The sequence below is a fragment of the Psilocybe cubensis genome, chromosome 10 (genome assembly GCF_017499595.1).
Source record: "Psilocybe cubensis strain MGC-MH-2018 chromosome 10, whole genome shotgun sequence".
In the NCBI taxonomy this organism is placed as follows: domain Eukaryota; kingdom Fungi; phylum Basidiomycota; class Agaricomycetes; order Agaricales; family Agrocybaceae; genus Psilocybe; species Psilocybe cubensis.
The window spans coordinates 1,816,353-1,837,972 of NC_063008.1; the positions used below are offsets into that span (position 1 = coordinate 1,816,353).

Here is a 21,620-nt window from a genome sequence, read left to right on the forward strand (position 1 = left end):
TACTATCCAACCCATATTAAACGAGATTGAACTGGGGTCACTGTTCACATTCAACATTTAAACGGTTTGCAGAAGCTCCAAAACGCGACCGTGTAACGGATCGCGGGAACCGTCACATGACGCGGCGGAGCCCAATTAAGATGGCCATGCCGCCAATGGCCGCGAAGTTACTTAAAAAGTTGTCGGACATCGAAAAGCTGGTGACCTAAGGGTCTATGCACCCGCCAAACTCTGGTGACCGCGAGTGACAAGGCGGGCGATCGGGAGATGCTCGGAGAACTTAGCACACTGAAATGCACAAAATTCTGAATTTTTTGGCACGCGGAAGGGCCCGAGCGTGACGAATTACATAATATTTCTGGTGACCCAAGCCGGTGACCGGGTCCCCAAGTCACAGGGAGTTCGCTATAGAACAAGGAGAACCAATAATGCTTACATAACGCATTCATTTCTTTGCCGGGGTTCAAGGGGTTCAAGGTCGCTATGTACATGGTCGTTCATTGCCAAATTCCTCCTTACTATACCTTGTGCCACCTCATATCCGGGTTAACCGTTCTCTGACAGCCTGTGAACATCTTATAACAGAAAAATACAAAGTATGATCCTCAAATCAATGATATATACTCAGTATCGAAGAGTGAAGTGTGGCGAGACTGATTTACTTATTTCTGTCTTTTTTTATCAGGTTATAATTTGGTCATAATGTGGACAGTACAAGATTAAGGTTTCTCACAATGAAGAAACTAACTCGGAAGGATTTCTCCCGCTAATCCAAACTTCCAAAGGCGGTTCTTCTACTGCCCTACTACCACGTTCACGTTCATCTCGACACCTGAAAGACCTTACTATTTGCCACAGGAAGCTTTTACGACAAGCATACTGCATTCATGCAAAGTTTTGAAATGGCGGCGCAGCTTTATCGTACCTTCACACTCTCACGTTTATACATATAACTCCAATCAGCCGTGGAATCGAAGCAATCTGGTGACATTTCAAGCGTGGAAGCCTTAGGCGGGATATTACGACATGTTATTCTGCCCCGAATAGCTGTCCCGAACTGTATTGATAGGTGGTATCTTCCCCAAGGTCTTCATTGTTGTCGACCCCCCATCATCATCTGCTTCGTTTTTTTCTCTGGACCGTGACAATGGCGAAGGAGTCTGACACCTCTTCGAGGGCAAACGATGGAGCAGTGTCGAAGCAAGAAGTGGGAGTTACTGATGATGTGGTCCGTGGTTTGGAGAAGATGGGATATCATCAGGAGCTCACAAGGGTACGTTTTCGAACGAAACGAGTTGTAAAATGCTCACCAAAGCTGTCTCTCCTAGACTCGAGGCCTCTTCCATATATTGTTCAGTGAGTCAAATTTTCACTTCTCAACTTAGCAGCAAAAGCTAAACATCAACAGTGTTATTGGGTATGTCTATCTGCTTAACTTACCATTGAGGAGAACTACGCATTCATGTCAATTCAAGCTATTATTGCCGTTCGTAAGTTGATATTTCAATATTTTCTTTTAAACCGATGTTTATTCTTATCTTCTTCATATGCAGCTTTCGGGCTGGCTGCTCCTATTGCTACTTCTCTTGTTGCCGGTGGACCTGCCAACATCATCTGGGGGTAAGATTCCATTATCATCCAATGTCTGGCCGCGTTTTGACTTCTGGTTTCCAAGCTGGGTTTTGATATCAATTACCAGTGAACCGCTCGCGGTATCGCTAGCAGAGGTCTGCTCGAAATATCCCACCTCTGCAGGTGCATATTACTGGTGCTTCCGTCTGGGCCCTCCGAAACATCGCGTGCTGTTGTCATGGATTAATGGTTGGCTTACAATGGTGGGGGTATGGACAATTAGTTTGTCGGTGACTTTTGTGAGCATTTATATCATTTTTAAACTCGACTCCAAATTGACATTCAATATAGGGTACTGCACAAATTTTGGTAGCTGGTATAGGCATATTCCATCCAGAATGGGAACCCCAAGCCTGGCAAACTTGTCAGTTTCTACTTTACTTTATGGTCAATTTTATGCTTATGTGGTTTTGTAGACCTTGTTTTCTTGGGAGTCGCGGTCGTTGCTACGCTCGTTGGAATTTTTTTCAATTCTTTTCTACCAACTCTAGATGTAATTTTTCCTCTAGTTTCTTATCACAGACTCCCCAGCTGATCAAATTGTGCTGTCTACCCCAGATTATCTGTGCCTGTTGGACGGCTCTCGGGGTCATCGGTTTGTTTCAAGTTCAACATATCATGTCTGTCCCTGTCTGATAAGTAGACAGTGATCCTCGTTTGCTTATCCGTCAAGGCGGCGTCAGGGCGGCATTCAGCCAACTTTGCGCTGACGCACTTTGATCCTTCTGGGTCGGGGTGGACGCCTGGATGGTCATTTTTTATTGGTCTGCTTCCGGTATGATCCCCGCGTATCTCTGAAATACATGAACATATAGTGACGCTTTTTTACCAGCCTGGTATGATATTGTGTTTACTGCTAGGTATATGTGATCTGATACTTTTTAGCTTATACATTTTCTGCCACCGGAATGGGTAAGCTAATCTCCAACAAACTGTGCATGCACTGACCACCTTTGCAGTCGCTAGTATGGCGGAAGAAGTGCACGATCCAACTGTCCAGCTGCCCCTTGCCATGAGCTGGGCCATTCCTATCAGTTTCATTATTGGGTTGATCTTCCTGCTTCCGATTTTGTTCACCCTCCCTGACGTAGCAACTCTTCTGGCTGGTACGGCTCCTTATTTCGTCAATGTAACACACATCAGACTTCAATTGTTGTCCCCACATAGTGCCCGGGGGCCAACCCATCGGCGTACTTTTCCAGCTCATCATGGGGTCAAAGGGCGGTGGCTTTGGGATGGTACGGCAAGATTTTTTCATGCGTAAACACTCAAAAATTGACTGACGAATCGCTATCTCAGTGGCTGATAATCTTTGGCATCGGCATGTTCTGCGCCATCTCCATCTGCTGCGCAGCCTCGCGTGCAACATGGAGCTTCTCGCGCGATAAAGCCATCCCATTGCACCAAGTCTGGTCCAAAGTGAACCGGAGCCTCGGCGACGTTCCCGTCTACGCGTACCTGCTCTCGCTCTCCATCCAGCTTTTGCTCGGGCTCATCTTCCTCGGGTCGACGGCCGCGTTCAACGCGTTCGTCGGTGTTGCTGTGATCTGCCTCGGCGCGAGTTATGCGATGCCGATTGCGATCTCGGTTGCGAATGGACGCAGGGATATGCAAGATGCGCCATTTAACCTTGGGAAATGGGGATTTGCCATCAATATTTTTGCGATTGTGTGGGTGGTCTTTGAGATTGTCTTGTTCTCGATGCCTGCTGTGATTCCGGTGACGGAAACTTCGATGAGTGCGTTGTCACAGTTTTGCTTATCAGACCGTTAATACAATGGGACTGATATTTTTTTTTGTAGATTATGCCTCTGTGGTGTTTGTTGGATTTGCCGTTATCAGTGCTGTTTGGTACCTAATCAGTGAGTTCTTCGATGTTTCCAACAGGACAGAATTCTCAAACTTAATTGCAGATGGAAGGTATAATTACAAAGGACCGCCTCTTCCCAGTGATGATGATTCCCAAGTCGTAGAGTTTGAGAAACAAGGGAATTGATTTATCCCTAGGCACATTGAGTGCCAGCGATAATAAGTAGTGTGTGTGTGTGACTGGTATTATAATACAAAATTTACACAGCAGACAGCGGTTACCCAAGAACGAAAAGATTCAAGGATCCAAGGCATAGCAGCAGCATACAGGGGGTACAAGCAACGACTCGAGAGCAAGGGAATAAAAAAAGAAAGAAAAGAAAGAGAATCGGAAAGTTCAAGCGGCCAGTTTGGACGCAACAGCCATTAGCTGGTCGATGTTAATAAACTGGACCCAATTCTCGAGCTCCTGCGGAGTCTGGTGGAAGATGAACGTAGTCTCGACCGTGCCGCGGTAGTACGCGCACACGCATTCGTACTCCTCCTGCTTGAGAATCGTGCCGCGCGCGACGCCGAGCTTGGCGCCGAACACTCGGAACTCCCAGCCCATGAGCAGGTTGCCGTCGCCCGTCGCGCGCCGGTTGGGGATGTCGAATTCGAGGCGCGAGTAGTCGAACCCCATCGGCTGCCCGATCGCTTTGATGTAGGACTCTTTGAGTGCGATGAGCATGCACAGTCGTTTGAGGACGATTTCGTCCGGGTTGTTGGAGACGTTTGCGATCTCTAGTGGAGTTAGCTGCGAAAGGTAAGATGATGGGTTAACGGATGTAGTGAGATTGACAAAGGGAGGAAGAGGGTGTATGACGCACTTTGTGGGATAGAGACTCGAAATAGACTGGGACGGATGTGCCTCTCGGTTCCACCTTGAGCTGCTTGACCCCCAGCCCGATATTCACCACCTGCGCTGGCGTGCCCTGCGTCACCGCCATGCCACATAGGGAATTGTGGAAAGTCAATTGGTAGCCTATGCTGGGCGGCCGTGCCCTATTTGACGATTCGGACGGCTTTGGAAGCAGACATCGTCAGCTTTAGAATCAATCAGTGGTGTGGATGAGCGATGGGCTTACTATGTGTTCTATCCAGTGTTTGCCTGCGGGGGTTACGTGGTCTTTCCATTTGGCGCGAGGGACGCGGCGATGGCGCATCATTAGCACGGGGAGCAGCTGGGTCATCAGCATACCTGTGAATTATCATTAGGCACCCTCAATAGCAGCGATGCACGAGATCGGGACTTACGAAAAGAATCTGGGTTATTGAAGTCGTATTTGTACTTGTCATTTGGGAAGCATAGTTTGCACAATTGGTACGCTGTATCATATTCCTACAAATTCGTTTGTGCAACAAGCTTTTAAATGAACTGCTCAAAGAAAAATAAAGTGGCCATGGGGTGACTCACAATTTTCGCGTACTCTCTGTTCAGAGATAACATCCAAACCAGCACCGTTTCGTAGCTCATTGTGTAATGGAAGATTAGTGTCGAATCAGTGTGTTTCGACCAGATCGATAGGGAGTTGTACAGTGTAGTGTAGGGCGCTGCCTCGTGGATAACCTATCCAATTAACATGAGTCACTTGATTGCTTATAACACAGCCTTCAGTAAAGACAGAACTCACAGTTATCCGCGATACAGCTCGATTAGCCTGTGTCCAGCTGGGTGTGGATGTGGGATGTGCGTGTAGGGCGAACGCACGACAAAGGAAAAGAAGGCAGCCATTTTACCTCGCGGACGAGGTTTAAGTGTCAAAAATACAATTTCCATCACGAGTTTCCGGGGTCGTGATGTGACGGGGCGTGAGAATACACGAGTCCCGGCACACTTCGAACCTCAGAAAGACTGGCTAAAATATGTCTATTCAAGGTCGAACTTCTACACTACTCTAACTACGTCTTTTATACCTTTCTACCTACCTACCTACGTCATAGACACAGTCACTTGAATATCAAATACGAACACGATAGAAAAGCGTAGAAAACTTAGTAATATTCCGGCAGTATTCTTGCCGTGATGGCTCGGCATCGACAATGTGATGCCGCCGTCACATACGCCCTCCAGGCATTCCCGCGGAATGGCTCTTGTGGCCCCGTTTGGCGTAAGGATGCACGCGGTGGAGAGCGGTATCAAGGACGACCTGATTGACTTTCTTGATTTCTCGAACGCTTCCGTAAGAGGCAGCCAGTTCAATGGCGTTGGCGAGTTCGAACTCCGACGGGAAGTTGATGGTTAGCGGAAAGTGACCCTTTGCCTCCGAAATAATATTGCCACGGTCGTCGAATTGAGTCAGGCGATTGGCGGGGTTAGGGTCTCGATGTAAATAAGATACGAACTCCGTATAGCCAACTGGCATGAGCAAGTGAGTGTTGGGTGGCATGGGTTTGACAACACGATAGGCGAATGAAATGAAGTCCTTTAGTTGAGCCGCGTGAATCGATCGAACCGTGTTATTCTCGTCGATGATGCCGTACTCGAATGGAGATATTTTGAACAAGAGTGCGAATCCGGCTAGAGGAATGCACAGAGTGAAAGGTCGAGCGAAGAAGTCACGCGGATACATTTGCGCGAGCATGAGACTGTAATCACGCATCACTGTTCTATAATTAACACGCGATATTAAATTGATAGGGGTGTTCACGCTACCGTGGTCATTGTCAAGTCTCGTTTGTTCTCCCTTCGACGTATCAGGTCCAGCAGGTGGATTGGACACGGGTATCATGGTCGATGGAGGCTCGTGGGACATGCTTTGTGCATGCTGGATGGCCGCAGCCGGCTGGACGTGGGAAACTTGAGAAGTTGTGTTTGCACCTGATGGTGGGCTGATGTGCATGCTACCCATCTGGTCCGTCATCGTAGCGTCCTGTTGTTGTGTAGTCGAGGAAGAGTTGGACATATAGTTGTATAAGATAGCTTCGAGTGTAGGGTAGGGATAGGTTTCTGGTTCAATATACCATTCTGTTCCCTTCTTATATCTCATCTCTAACTTTTCAATTTCAAATTGTATCATACCAGAGAAAATATGCGAATTATCTGGAACTTTCTTTTCATTGTTCTTGGCAAGTTCAGTGACGTGTTTGACGCCCTTCGCATCCAGGTATTCTTCCAATTCTTGTAAATGTTTGATATCTTCATAATTCACCCAAGTTTTGTCTCCTGATTTCCATTGAACTTCAAACTTCAAGGTGCCATTCACATCATTTATATGATTACTAATTCTCTGTACTGCCCACTCGCCCTCCAGGTCTTCAGTCCTGAAGATCTGACTATCCAGACGACCTGGAAACAACCTATCATCATTTGGCACATGAATTCTCAATAAAGAAGCATGGAATACATCATGCACTCCCCTTCGTTTTAAATCACTAGATAAATCAATACGATACGAGTTGTTATTAAAGTCCTCCACAATTTTGAATGGTCCTACAAAGCGAGGCGCTAATTTACGACTCAACCCCTTAGGTATATCAATATTAGCAGTAGAAATATAAACCAAGTCATCTACTTTAAAGGGTGCGCGAATGCGTTTTCTATTTGCACCTCTAATGGACTTTACACGAGACGCAATGATTGAATCGTGAGCTTTCATCAGGGCAGACTTCATTTTCATGGCAAAGACTTTAACACCCGGAAAATCAACTGGTTTATCCGAGTCCCATATAAATGAGCGAGGTAAGCGCCCATAATTAAGGAAGAATGGCGCAAACCCAGTGCTCTCAGACCTGGCAGAATTAATAGCAAATTCAATTGCAGGCAACTTTATAACCCAATCACGCTGATTAGCTGAAATGCACTGCCGAAGCATCTGTCCAATCGTTTTATTAGCTCTCTCGGTTGCTCCATCCGTCTGCGGATGATAAGCGCTGGACATGCGCAGCTTAGTACCAATTAAACGATGCAACTCTTGCCAGAAGTCACTCTGGAACCATTTGTCTCTATCACTGACAATTGCCTCGGGTAATCCATGCAACTTATATACCTCTGCAAAGACTAATTCAGCGATATCCTTTGCCTTATAGTTGACTCTTCCTGGCACTAAATGAACCATTCCACTAAACAGATCAATTATGACCACAATCATGTCATAGAAACCATCCCTGTTCTCGGACACAGGCAGGGGGCCAACAAAATCAATTCCAATCGCTTCCCAAGGCCGTTTACAAGTTCCTAACGGATTCAGTAGCCCGTAAGGCTTCTGGTGGCTATCCTTCGTTACCAGACACTTTGTGCATGAAGCACAAAATTTCTCAATGTCCCCAGCCATTGTTTTCCACCATACTAAATCCCTTAAGTAGGCATACGTTTTACGGGCGCCTAAATGCGCCAGCACGCTATGTGCCTCAGAAATTATAAATTCGCGCACAGAACGGTCGTCTACCCTTATATTAGGAACACACAACCGTTTGGAACCGTCTGCATGCCTTAAATACAACAAACCCCCAATGGAGTCGTACTCAAATGTCTTGAAATCCTGTGGACACTTTACCACCTCTGCAAAGAAAGAGTCCTCGTTATAGCGACCTTTCACGGCGTCTACCACCTTCATACCAACCATATCTTCGAGTCCAGTGAGTGCCTCACGTTCCCAACCGATTGCAGGCTCCAAGGGCTCATTGTCCTCATTTAATCCGTCTGTTTGAATCCCAGCGTCGCATCGAACACTCGCAGCTTTATTCCGAGCAGGTAACTTAATTGTCAAACGTTGTTGAACAGCCGGCGCATGTAAGTCTCGTTCTTTTGGTCCATTTATTTTAACTAGACCCTTCATTCTAGCCGCAAACTCGTTAGACGACTCAGGACGGCCAGTTTCCGCGCCCTCTATCTCACGTATGCGCTTTGATCGGCGTCCAACAAAGTTTGGATTTACAACTGTGGCGCACTCGGCTTCTGCACCCACAAGTACTGGACTAGTTATCGACATTAAAGCAACCTCCATTGCAGAGTTATCATCCCAATCATTGTGCTGGGTGTACTCAGAGCTTGCTCTCACCGTTCCAGGTGCGTCCGAAGCATAGATTCGAGATAGCGCATCACTCAATATATTTTCAGCACCCGGCACGTATATTACTTCGAAATTAAACATGGCTAGTTGTTCTAGCCATCGTGCACGGCGTCCGCTACTTGCCCGATCGATGTCCCTGTGGTTCAGGACAGTAACAAGACCTTTATGGTCAGTATACCATCGGAACTTAACTCCCAAAAGTAAATCCCTATAACGCATCATTGTTTCTAAGCCTGCTAACATCTCCACCTCGTGTACAGGGTAATTCTGCTGAGCAGGTGATAATTTTGCTGAATAAAATGCCGCCACAGTCGCGGTTTTCCAGTCCTCTCCTTGACTGATCACACCCGCAATCCCGGTAATACTCGCATCCGTGACTACATTAATTGGCGGCGCGCCCTCCGAGTAATCCAACGGGCGCCTATGATGGTCTTTGTACTTGTTTGCGCGTTCCTTTATTTCCTCAAATGCTCTCTGGTGAGTTGCTTCCCATCTAAAAGGTACCTCTTTGCTGGTTAATGTATGCAGAATACCCATAGGTATCCGCACACTCTCAATATCATCAGCAAGGTAACTAGCAGCGCCTAGAAATCCTCTCAACAAATCCCTATTGGTGGGAACTTTCCATTTAACCAAAGCATCAACTTTGTGTGGGTCCATCTGAATGCCTTCGCTATCCACAATGCGACCTAGTATCTTAACCTTCTTGCATAAAAAATCCAACTTATTAGCAGATAAGTAGAATTTCTCTCGCTTCAATATGTCAATAACAATTGACACATGCTCAATGTGTTCCTTTAATGTATCCGAGTAAATGACAATGTCATCTAGGTATACATCTAGGAATTTCCCTATATATGGTGCAAATATGTGGTTCATCAACGACTGAAATGTGGCCGGTGCATTGCAATCCCCTTGTTGAATGACATGCGACACCATATTACCGTTTGGTGTGGCAAATGCCGTCTTCCATACGTCAGCGGGCTCAATGCGCACTTGCTCATAAGCATCTTTCAAGTCAATCATACTTCGATAAGGCTTGCTAGCCACTCGACGCAGGATTCCATCGATGTCAGGCAACGGGCTGGTGAGTTTACGCGTGTTTTGATTCCGTGCACGTAAGTCATTCACTGTTCTCAACTTAGGCATCTCACCCGGCTTCCCAGGTTTTGGGATAAATAACATTGGAACTGTATTGCGGGAGTTAGTTATTTCCCAGCGCCCTGTATTAAGGTAAGCATTTCTTTTCTCAACCCATTGAGACATAAATGACTCAGGGCATCGAGCAGGTCGCCAGGGATACTGCACAGACTCGTCAATAAGATCAATTTTATGATTAATCGCCCGAAGAGGAGGTAGAGGTGTTTCTGCAGCTGTCTTGCAAAGTGGAGCGGCTTTCTGCTTCAAAAACTCCCTCACATCTTCGAGATTTTCTTCCCTGAGCTGTGCTGCTCTCGATTGCAGGGTGCGTACTGCTGAACCGTTTATTGGTAATGCCTTTACACTACCAATTATTACTCGGGATGGGTTAAACCCAGCCATTGCTCGATGCTGGTACATAAATGGTGTTCCCAGGATCAAGTCATAGCTTGATAAGTTAATTATATCGAAGGTACGTGTCTCCTTAATTTCTTGATATGAAAACTCCGCACTCACTTCATAGTTTACTTTAGATCGTGAACCCAGCACTGCCAACTGTACAACCAGTGGAGATTCAAGCTCACGTCGCTTTAGCTTCAATTGGTCAGCTAGATTTGACGACATAAAGTCGCATAATGAACCTGTGTCAATAAGCGCCCGTGCTGGCTGTCCATTGATCTTTACTACCACAACAACAGGGTCCGGCACTACACGAGACGGGTCGTTTGTTTTGGCTGCATTTCTCTGTACAGCACTAACTCGACTCGTTTCAGGCTGCTGAGCATTCAGCTCAACATTAATTGTCTTTGGGCTGGCAAAGTTATATTCATTGCAACAGGTTTCTCCATTGCTTTCATCCTCAAAATCGGTGTCCATGTCGTCCAAAAACTCGTCAGGGTGGTATTCATGTGTTACCTCGTCGAGTTCACCAAACAGTGCCTTTATTCCGAAGTCGTACTGCTCATAAAAGGCCTCCTCAACGTGAGTTTTCATATACTTGATGAGCTGTTTGAAATACCATTGCCTAATATTGAGTCGTGGCTCAGTCATCAATTTGGATTGCATCGGGAAATGAAGACCTAATTCCCAGTCGAATATTTCAAACGCAGTAGCGTCGTCATTCAGGTAAACATCAAATCTCCTTCCAAGTTTATTTCTTACTGATGGTTTCATACTTAAATAACCGCCGAATGCGCGGCCAGTGGACAACTTCCATTCGGCATTGCGTTGCCATACTCTGAACACAGGCGTCTTACGATGCCATCTTGGTAAAGGTTTTACTTTCTTTACTCTAGCCTTCTGTGTACACTTGATAGCGTACCAACGTCCTATCAAGAAATCGGTACGACAAACTTGTTCCTTATCCAAGACTTCGTCCTCATGAGTTACCGTATCCAGCACAGCAATTTGGCGTCCCTCTCCCGTGCAGTATACGATGAAACGATCAGCAACTTGCTTTTCCCAACAAGGATCACCAGGGTAAGGACGCATCTGTTCTAATTGATACTTAACCAACTCGCATAAGGGATCACCTAAGCGCCCGTCCTGACGCTCGCCCTCCGAGGGATCATACCAAGTTCGTGCTGCGTCCTCATACGAGGGGTCCACCGACTCCACATTCTCTGGTTCGAATGAATCATCCGATAGATGGCACATAGCCATCTCTACTTCCATAAAATGTGAGTCTAAACTCTGTGCTGTTGTTTCTGCCAATGCTGACAGGGCTGCCTCGTTCTGGGTCATGATTTCAACGCTGAAACTCTTGGATCCTGGCGGTTTGTCCTTTCCGTTATTGGATCGAACACCCTGCGCCGACTTGCAGTGTCGTCCGATGTGTCCAGCTTCCCCACATCTATAGCACTTAATTTGTGAGCTATATCCATCCGGACGATGTCTAGACTCGTCCGTCTTCTTGGCTGACATATTGTCCCGATTAGCTTCAGTCTTATGTCGATAATTAGGCGTGTCTTTGCGTGTTTCTCGCTTGTATTCATGTGAATTGAACCTGTTTCGCTCGCCGAAGCTTCGCTTGTCTGAATTTGAGTGATTATTGTTACTAAATTTATTATTCTTCGGCGCATGCTTCTGGTTGCTCTCAATTTGATAAGCAACCTCATGACGAGTGGCCACCTGAATGACCTCGTCCCAGGTGTTTTGTTCGTAGTCCAAGCCTTCTCTCCATAAAGCTGATTGTAATTCAGGTTTGAGACCATTCCATAGGCGGTCTACACGTTGTTCAGGAGTAGACTTTCCGATTATCCTGAACAATATCATTAATTCAGCTGCATATTCAGCAACAGTCAAGTTTCCTTGAGAAAAGTTCTCTAACTTCTTTCTTTGTTTTAATCTGAAGTCAGGAGGGAAACAATAATTGTAGAGCTCAGTAAAGAAGCGTTGCCTGTCCCATGCATCCACGCTTATGGCAACCATTGTTGAATAAAATTTGTATGCTTTACCAGCCAAGTAGTCTGCACACTTAACCACTTGATCCTGAGGAGGTAAAGCTGCTTCCTTGCAGAACCTCTCACACTGCGTTATATACTTATAAAATTTCATGAAGTCAGCATCTCCATGATACTTGTCCGGTGCTGTTGGTGGCAAAGGTTTGAACTTTGCTGTTGTATTGGTCTGTCCTTCAGTAACCAGAGGTCCCAGCACCTGCATATTATCATGATTGTTTACTGCCTCTTTGTCCCTCATGTTAGTGAGTAATTGACCAATCAGGCTGTCCGAAGACAGCTGATTACTAGGCTTAATTGCTTCCGCACGTTTGATTTGTACACGTCGACGGGCGGCTTGGGCAATTAGATCCTCTACTTCTTGAGACATTGGAGTGTGTGAAATTCCTCTTCTCTTAGTTTGTTCCTGAGCTTCTACTGACTGAATGCGAGCTGCATATGCTCTTTTCAAATCGTTTAATTGCCTTTCCATCTCTTGAATACGTTCATATTCCGTGTCGGTACTAATGTTCACCGATTCACCGCGATTATTCGCTAAGTTACTTTGCGCTTGGGCGTGGGAATCACGTATCCCACGCTCAATTTCCTTCTGTATCTCGGGATTCAATTCATCCTCGGGTATTCCGACGTTTCCCCAGTTCCTGGGATCAATCCCTTTACCTTTATCGTGAGATTGTTCATCCTCACGCTCCTCACTGTTCCTACCCGTTTGGGTATCACGATTTTCCATGGTTTTCTCTAGATTAACTAACCTATCCATTAGGGATACTACCAATTCCCTAGTTTCTGCCAAAGCCAGATGCGCACTGTGCACATCGGCGTTAAGGTGAGTCCCTAAACCTAACCTATTTATGTTATCTAGACTCATACTTCGACGGGCTTGCCTAGCTGCAGCAGCAAGTCCATGAGCCTCCGGGATGTCTTTCCCGCGGCCCTTCTCATAATCACGCGGGTCATTACGACCACGCGGCTCGTTCCCACCCGTTCTGGGTCCGGGAACCTCATCCTGCCGAGGGTCGTCACCCTTCGGAACAGGGGAGCCTTTACTCGGCCCCGTAGCGGATACGTCCTTGGCGGCAGCGTGGCCCCTCAGTACCCTACTACCACTCTTACCTGTACCAGTAGCTTTACTAGACATCCTGTAATAGAGTGGTCAGCAATAAACAATATTCGACGACGACGTACCTGGTGTCCTCGGGTGATCAGGCCGGGGGGTTTCCAAGGGTTAATCGGCGACGAAGGCGGTTAGCGTAGAGTAGAGCGAAGTAGTAAGAAAGCAGTCAAAAATATGTGACGGGGCGTGAGAATACACGAGTCCCGGCACACTTCGAACCTCAGAAAGACTGGCTAAAATATGTCTATTCAAGGTCGAACTTCTACACTACTCTAACTACGTCTTTTATACCTTTCTACCTACCTACCTACGTCATAGACACAGTCACTTGAATATCAAATACGAACACGATAGAAAAGCGTAGAAAACTTAGTAATATTCCGGCAGTATTCTTGCCGTGATGGCTCGGCATCGACAATGTGATGCCGCCGTCACACGTGACCGCCCATCAAAAATGACAAAAGAATTTATTCACTAGCTGTTTGCTTTGTTTTTTTCTTCATTGTCACCACAACCATTCAATATCGAAGCTTAAAGCTTAAAGGCTTTCGGCTTTGAACCTTGTTCCTGTGGGTATATGTGCACCTTGAACCTTGTCTTTATAAATTGTCGCTTCAATCAATACTGGAAACCCACCATGTCGAAAAATGCACACCATCATGCATCACCCTCGGACTCCTGGTCATTGTAATTTTTAGCAACACAGTCACCATCGATCCATCGACTCGGGGAAAAGTAACAGTCGCTTGTACTATCTTAAGCCCCGCTACCTGCGCATCTCTCCTTTATCGTAAAAGGATTTACACCTCTCTTTCTTTCAGGGTCATGATGAGAAGCCCTCAACGTCACCTAGCCATACCCTACAGCTGACCAGTGACCAGTGACCAGTTCCAAAACCAAGAATGTCCAGCCAAAGACGCTTTTTTAAAAAACCTGACTTCCCATCTTGCTTAACCATTTTTCATATCATATCAAAAAGGCCGTTTTATCGCACACAATGGACTCTTTGGAACGCAAAGGAACAAAGCTGGTGTAGGGTACAGCTTCCGTGACTTTGCGCAGGAAATTGGACTCACGAGTCACAAAGGTTGAAACGTTGACGCCCGACTATCACAACGACGACGACACGGGACCAAGCATCGATTCTGACCTGAAATTGAAATTATCCCTCGACTTCAAGCTTAAGCTTCAAGGATTTACCGCGACACCCCAATAATGCTCAAACAAATTCAAGAGGAACACTCGTACATGCAACCTAACGACTACAGTATATATATGCTGCTGGACGAACAAAAGTACTACAATCGTTTCTGAATCTTAGCAACAACCGAAACCGAATTTATCTGTTGTGCGTTATTCCATCAACTCTGAACACAAAGCAAGGGGACGGGAAAATATCAAGCAGGAGCAGGAATTATCATCTTTGGAAGGTACGGAAAGCCTTTTGCATTTCGCTTCATAATTCCAGTTCAACCAAACTGACCTTTTTATTTTTTTTTGCATGACTAGCCGAAAAAAAAAGGTGACCTCCAATTCTCCATACAGATTACATTAATCCATTATTTTGGTGTACAACCCCTACAAAAACCCAAAACCCAAAACCCAAACCCTGCATACAAGTCCAAGAATCCAAGAAAAAAAAATACAAAGTAGGAAATACAACTCCAACCATCCAACTCTAAAAAAACAAATTTCCCAAAAAAGAAAAAGAAAGAAAAAAAATCAATCAACATCTCAAACACTCAAAACACTCAAAACCCAAAGACCAACACCACCCCGCCCAACACACCCATCCCAAGCGCAACCACCCCTCCCACCCCACCCACACCCACACCCGCCCTCCCCAACGCACCACTCACCCTCCCCTCACTCGTACTCCCCACAACCCTATCCATCCCCGTATGCCCATTCGACGTAGCAAGCACCCCCGGATCAACCGTCGCCGTATTCCTCGTCCGCGTAACAAGCGACGTCGCGAACGTGCCCGCAGGTGCACGTGGTACACCGCCTTTACCCTCTGTTTGTGCGTCGGGGGTGAGGAATATCAGTGCGATTGATGGGGCGGGGACTTTGATCGTGCACACTCCTGACTGGGACTGGGACTGGGAGTCGGAGGTGGAGCAGGACACGCTCTGGATGGACTCGACACCTTCAAGTCGCCCATCCGACGCGAACGTCGCGCCGAACGTCTGCCCGCCCCACGTAAAATTGCCCTTCTGCGCCACACTATCCGCTCTTAAATACTTTACCTGCACCGTCCCTCCCCCACCTCCACCACCAAGCACCAACGACAACGAAACCTCCAAATCACTCCCCCCACTCAAATCCGACGCAAAATTAACAACCACCACGCGCTTCAACGTCCCACCTTCATATATCGCATACGCAGGCGTATAGACATTATTATTGTTCGCTTGGAGGTCGAGGATTTGTGTGGTGTTGGATGGACCGAGTGCTTCGGCTGTTACGAGTGCGGCGTAGTATATTGGTCCGATTGTCCATTTTCGGAACGTGCTCTGGTTCGTGGGGGGTGCTATAAAAAAAAACACAACACAACATCGCGAGCTGATATCAAAATGCGCACATTACACACAAAGTAGCAGCGACACACGCACGCGTAAACGGATTATAATAAACATTCTGCCCCCCAACATGAAAAAGCGCCCCCGAAAAATTCGAATGCGCCATCTGCAGCGCATAATCTACCCCCCAAAGCGCCGCGCCAAACGCATCGCTTATCCCCGCGAACCCGCCGCACGACGCCGTGTTCGTCTCGAACATCAACATCCGCTTGCTTTTGCTCTGTGCGTAGGTCGTCGAGTTTAGATAGGGGGCGAGGATGGTTTGTGCGGATGTGTGGGTGAGGTAGGTTGGGAAGAGGGATTGGGCGTCGCGTGGTGTGCCGGTGCCGTATTGCGCGTAGCAGTTGTCTGTTGGGTAGCTGGTGTTGGCGCGTGGTATCAGTTAACGAGTGTTTTCCGAAAAAAAAAAACAAAAACAAAAACAAAAAAAGAAGAAGAAGAAATGGGATTCAACTTACTGTTCAACAGAAAGATACGCAAGACTTGAACTATACGCATCCACAAAGCCCGTATCCCAAATCTGCTCTGGCGTCCACTTGCCCGTGCTCACACTCGGTCCGATGAGAAGCCCGCGGTTCGGGATATTTCCATCGTTGTTCATCGCGTTGACTAGTACGCCGAATTCGCCAAAGTAGTCGTATGGGCCGTATGTCTACGATGTGCAATGCACAGCGGTACATGTCAATAAACGCTTCGACTGACGACCAATACCAAGGAAAACGAAAACGAAAAAGGCAGGAAACCAAGAACATGAACATGAAAACGAATACGTACAGGCGGTCGATGCCCATGATCGCCATACAAATCAGGCTCATTCCCCGCCTGCAGCCCAACGAGGAAATCGCCCAAAATCGCCTGGCCTTGCTCTGCGATGCCCAGGCGGAAGTTGGCGGAGTCGTTGAATGGCACGCCGAGGTACCACCGGACGTTGACGAGGGAGGAGATGTTGTGCAGCATGTAGAGGAGCTCTTTGGTGTATATTAGTGGGGGGGTTGATGTCTACCCACATGCACACACACACGCGCGCGCGGGGGGGAGGGGGGGCATATATGCGGAAAAGGTTAATACGATTTAAAAGGTGATGCATTGGAGGAATGAAAATGATTAGTGTGCAGAGTGTGGACGTGGATGATTCAGACGTACGGGGTTGGTCACGTTTGAGAGATCTTTTTCGAGGATGCGTCCGTCGGAGGTGCGGTCGACGAGGACGGCTGTTTCTTGGGTGTTCCCGCCTACGCGGATGTATATCCTCCCTGCGCGCGATTGGATGTTGGACATGAGGTTGAGAAAGGGGACTTGGATTATGGATCTTTGTTCAACATGTCAGATGTTTTTTTTCTAACGGCAAAATAATAGTTGACCCGTTGGTTCCTACTACACAGAGAACAAGAATCAGCAGTGTGCTTGGGCACTTAGTTAACTTTGCGGTGGAAACGCAGACGCACACACTTGGTTAACGACGCTCATCTCGATCGAAAACCCAAAGAACCCCCCTGTTTGGGGTATAGATGCGCCAGGCGGGACGGTAGACTGCAACGCGATGGTAAACGCGTTGGGCATCGCTGAGGGCCCGGGGGGCGGGGGCGCCTGGAGCATCAGCGGGTTGTATGCTGCTGAGCCGGTATAGGAGGCTGCTGCTGCGTCGGCTGTCCCTGTCCCTGTGGATGTGGATAGAGGCCGCTGGCCTTCTTGGTAGTATACTGTTACGAATGCGGATACGAGGGGTTGTGGTGGTAGTATTGTTAATAGTAGCGGTGCCAGGTGAAGGCCGAGAAAAGTGTAAGAGGAGCCAAGCGTTTTGTAGAGCATAGAGGTATCGACTTGGCGGCCAAGATTTTGCTTGTGTTTTATGCTTGTGCGAGGACGAGCGCTTATCTGGATTGTATGAGTGACTTTGGGTATTTGGTGTATGGCGGGTTGTGTTGGGTGTTGGGTGTTGTTGGGTGGACCTGGGGGAGTTGTTGTGGTATTGTCATTTTGGGATGGATTTCGATCGAGCTATGCGTGTGTTGTCTTACTTACTTTTCAGAGTATCTTCTTTCCCAAATATATCCTCGCATTGTCGAAGCAATGCTCAGAGCTGCAGCTGTTGATAATTGAATTTAATCGAGTAATGACTCTCGCTCATTATCTACATGGTTGAATTGGAAGAGCTCTGTAGTGTTTTCATTGTAAACAAGTTATCTTCGAAGATCGACTGAAATTAGATCAGCCTAAATCACTGAATGCGACTGCTCGCATAGAGCAAAGGGCAGAGGGATGGATGAGCTAATATTAGCCACGCAGTTCTCAAAGGGGACAAGCCCGCTTTTCGTTTCCATCCGCACTAACTCCAGCATCACTCTCTTTCATTCTCTCCTCTTCTTCCCTCTTTTTTTTATAACCTCCATAGATATCCCTCCAGCGCGCCTCCAATAGAGATAGAGGCCAAACACTTGGCGAACCACTCCCGCCCACAACTTGGCATCATGTCCAAATACGCCCGAGCTCTCTCGCTGCTGGCTCTTGCCCTCCAGCTCCAGCTCCAGCCCGCACAGTCCGTCACCGTCTACTACCAGCCAGCACAGTCCCAGCTCGCAGCGTTCGCTTCACAGGCTTCAGCTGTCGCCGCAGGAGCAAAGTACACAGGTCTCCCTGCGTACAACCCCGCCACCCTCAATGCCCCTGCGCCACCTAACCCGACGGATCTGCCGACAAAGTTCACCATCCAGCTTCCAAATGCTGTCCCAGCAGGCGCATCCATACCCCATAACGGCTCTTTCATGGGCTTTTCCGTTGAAATGTCCGTCGTCAACCAAGTTGGTGAGTGGCCTCCCTTCCACCTCTCAGGGGTTCCATTGCTCACTGTCACCGTCACCGTAAACAGTTGGCAGAAACGCGTACGCTCCATCCACTTTCCTTGGTTGCTTTTTCTGAATGATCCACCCTTTTTTTTCCAGTTCATTCCTCGAAGTCCCATTCCTCAACCTTATGGCCAACCTCCAGGCCAGAGTAGGCAGAATCAACGTCCGCATCGGCGGGAACACCCAGGAGACAGCCACACTCGTCGAGAGCACAGCCGATGGGAAAATCCTCGAGAAGGATTACGATGGAGTCACCAATCCCGTACGTCACCTTCCCCTTCCCTTCCCCTTCAATTAAACCCAACTCGCTCATGATCATCCGTACCGTACCGTACCCTCGGCTAACTAACGCACTGCCCCCTTCCTTGTCTTGTCTTGGCATCTTGATTCTATGTAGACACAAACGCCGCCCCTCGTGTTCACACCAGAGCTGTTGTACATGCTCGCGAACGTATCATCCCACGTCAACGTGCGCTGGTTCCTCGGCGTCCCATTCAACGACACCGCGCACCCGCGTCTAGCCATCGTCGAGCAAGGCCACGCGATCCTCGGCGACTACCTCATAGGCCTGCAGCTAGGCAACGAGCCGGACTTGTACGCTGCGCATGGGCATCGGCCGCAGGGGTACAGCGAGCAGGATTATTTTAATGATTTTGGTGTGATGGTCGCTGCGATGAAGAGTGATCAGGCTATACCGGATTATGTGCGCAAGTTGCTTGTTGGACCGAGTATTCAGGTGCTTTGGTCGCCTGAGCAGATTTGGGCTACGGGGTATATCGATGCGTATAATGAGGAGCTGGCTTTTCTTTCCGTTGAACGGTCAGCATTATTATTCATCTGGGGTATAAAAAAAAAGAAGGCGCAACTAACCTTGATTGAAAAAATGCAGATACCCAAGTGACAACTGCGCCGTCGCGTTCCCTCTAAACGGCGGAACAGTACACGACCCACAACAAACCTTCCCCGACTACCTAACCCACAACAGCGCCGCGAACCTCGTGCAATCGTACATCCCATCCACGGTGCTCGCGCAGCAGAAGGGCAAGGAGTTTTTGATGTTCGAGACCAACTCGGCGTCGTGTGGTGGGTTCCCGGGCATTAGTGATTCGTTTGGTGCGGCGCTTTGGGGTGTGGATTATGCGATGCAGATGGCGGCTGTTAATTTCTCCGGGGCGTTGTTCCATGTTGGAGGGCAGAGTGTGACGTATAACCCTTTCACGCGTGCGTTGGTTTTTTGTCGCCTCCATGTGCTTTTCTTGAACTGACCTTTGCCTATCTTGTATATGCACTGCACTGCACTGCACTGCACTGATGATAAACAGCACCACCCACGAACGAGAGTGTATTCCACAAATGGTCCGTCGGCCCGATATACTACACGTCCCTCGTCGTAGCAGAGGCGCTGGGCCCGAGCAACACCTCGCAGGTGATGTTCCTCGAGGCGAACAATAATAACAGTTTGACGCCGGCGTATGGGATTTGGGAGCATGGGCGCCTTGCGAGGGTGCTGATGGTGAATTTTGTGTCGGATAATTCGACGAGGAGTGATTTGACGGTGGCGTTGGATATGGATGGGAGTGGGATGCCGGCAACCGTGAAAGTCAAGTGAGTCGTTCACTTTCAAGGTTTATGTTCTTGGGGTCCTTGGATGCCCTATCCTTTAATTTTTCTTGCCCCCGCGTCTCTTCGTTTCATACATGATACTCACACATGCGTATAACCCACTTCAGGCGCCTCCTCGCACCGTCCGTATCACATATCGGCAACTTCACATGGGCGAACCAGACGTTCGGGAACTACTGGGAATCCGACGGGCGGCCCGTCGGCACAGAAGTTATCGAGACCGTCACCTGTACACCCATCCCAGGAAGCGCGAACCCATCATCCAACACATGTCTAATCACCGTCCCCGCGCCAAGTGTCGCGCTCGTCTTCATAAGTGGCGACCCAGGAGACAACGCGGCTGCAGCGAGCACGACGTTCGCGACTACCGCGCTGACGCGGACGAGGAATACGGTGACGGTTGATCAGGCGGCGTTGCAGACTAGTAATGGGCATGGCGGGAAGGGCGGGGTTGAGTTGGGGAGTACGAGTCCCGAGGCGACGAAGCATGATGCTGCGCGGGTTGTTGGGGTTAGTTGGGGGGTTGGGGGGGTGGGGGTTTTGATGGCGCTTTCGGCGTGGGCTTTGTTTTGAGGTGGGTTTGAGGTGAGGTGGGGTACAAAATGTGGGTACTTGCGAGGTGGATACGCAGGGCGTATTGGATGGATGGATGGATGGTACGTGCAGTTCTTTAAACCTTGGAACTGCACCAGTGGACTCTTTTTCTGAAACTTATCAAAAACATGAATGCTTTGAACGATAACGAACACATTGATTGATATGTACTTACTCACTTATTATCCTCACTAGTAGTCCTTCTTTAGGTTTTCTTTTTTTTTTTTGCTATTTATTAACTCTTCATTTGCGTGTCGTTTGAAAGTTTCAAGTTTAGTGGTACTGGTAAGACAATGAAGCTCGACGCTTGAAGCTTGAAAGCTGTTTTTTTGCTAAGTCGCTGGCTGGGCAAAATGATGCCAAGAGGTTTAGCCTCGATTACTTATGTATGCCGCGCACGAGGGATTGTAGCCGACACACCTTGACTTTCAACCACCATGTTCGACTCTGGCGTCGGTTTACGGTTTACAACGGACGACGGCGTTGCTATTGTGCTATTGAGGAAGGTGGAAGGCGTGTACGCACGCGCGCGTTGCTAAATGCTCCGTAGCACGATTTGCACGCTCTGTAAGCGTGGCATCTACAGTGCTGCACCGCGCTCGCTAGAGCCCAACGCCAGCGCATAGTCTGCGCCCATATACACCTACATCGCGTAATGGAGGTATACGCTGAGCATCGAGCGGAGAGCGTTCGATGACGGAGTAACTCGGTATCATCGTCGTGGGTCTGAATCGGGTCGGGGAAAGGAAATGGATCGACTATGAGGTGCGGTG

General features: G+C 48.0%; 4 protein-coding genes across 4 annotated transcripts; 2 read left to right on the forward strand and 2 right to left on the reverse strand.

Moving 5' to 3' along the window:
- Positions 1 to 1,147: 1,147 nt before the first annotated feature.
- JR316_0010835 (Amino-acid permease BAT1) lies at positions 1,148 to 3,628 on the forward strand (the record flags this gene model as incomplete). Its single annotated transcript, XM_047896499.1, has 17 exons — positions 1,148 to 1,273; positions 1,329 to 1,356; positions 1,409 to 1,417; positions 1,476 to 1,490; positions 1,554 to 1,620; positions 1,676 to 1,871; positions 1,924 to 1,996; positions 2,049 to 2,125; positions 2,191 to 2,227; positions 2,280 to 2,396; positions 2,448 to 2,468; positions 2,518 to 2,544; positions 2,592 to 2,738; positions 2,800 to 2,870; positions 2,932 to 3,370; positions 3,435 to 3,494; positions 3,546 to 3,628. 17 exons carry the CDS (start codon positions 1,148 to 1,150, stop codon positions 3,626 to 3,628), a joined length of 1,593 nt encoding a protein of 530 aa, XP_047744544.1.
- A 210-nt stretch (positions 3,629 to 3,838) lies between these two features.
- On the reverse strand, positions 3,839 to 4,957 carry JR316_0010836 (4'-phosphopantetheinyl transferase pptA; the record flags this gene model as incomplete). The annotated part of the gene is made up of 5 exons (XM_047896500.1): positions 3,839 to 4,237; positions 4,311 to 4,505; positions 4,569 to 4,681; positions 4,738 to 4,822; positions 4,898 to 4,957. The coding sequence occupies 5 exons, from the start codon at positions 4,955 to 4,957 to the stop codon at positions 3,839 to 3,841; spliced, it is 852 nt and encodes a 283-aa protein (XP_047744545.1).
- A 9,799-nt stretch (positions 4,958 to 14,756) lies between these two features.
- On the reverse strand, positions 14,757 to 17,596 carry JR316_0010837 (Beta-glucuronidase; the record flags this gene model as incomplete). The annotated part of the gene is made up of 8 exons (XM_047896501.1): positions 14,757 to 14,783; positions 14,972 to 15,738; positions 15,821 to 16,146; positions 16,246 to 16,439; positions 16,562 to 16,786; positions 16,931 to 17,096; positions 17,149 to 17,161; positions 17,233 to 17,596. 8 exons carry the CDS (start codon positions 17,594 to 17,596, stop codon positions 14,757 to 14,759), a joined length of 2,082 nt encoding a protein of 693 aa, XP_047744546.1.
- Positions 17,597 to 18,255: 659 nt separating this feature from the next.
- On the forward strand, positions 18,256 to 21,158 carry JR316_0010838 (Beta-glucuronidase; the record flags this gene model as incomplete). Its single annotated transcript, XM_047896502.1, has 8 exons — positions 18,256 to 18,589; positions 18,654 to 18,666; positions 18,727 to 18,892; positions 19,028 to 19,449; positions 19,520 to 19,851; positions 19,953 to 20,235; positions 20,361 to 20,763; positions 21,120 to 21,158. The coding sequence occupies 8 exons, from the start codon at positions 18,256 to 18,258 to the stop codon at positions 21,156 to 21,158; spliced, it is 1,992 nt and encodes a 663-aa protein (XP_047744547.1).
- Between the last annotated feature and the right edge of the window lie 462 nt (positions 21,159 to 21,620).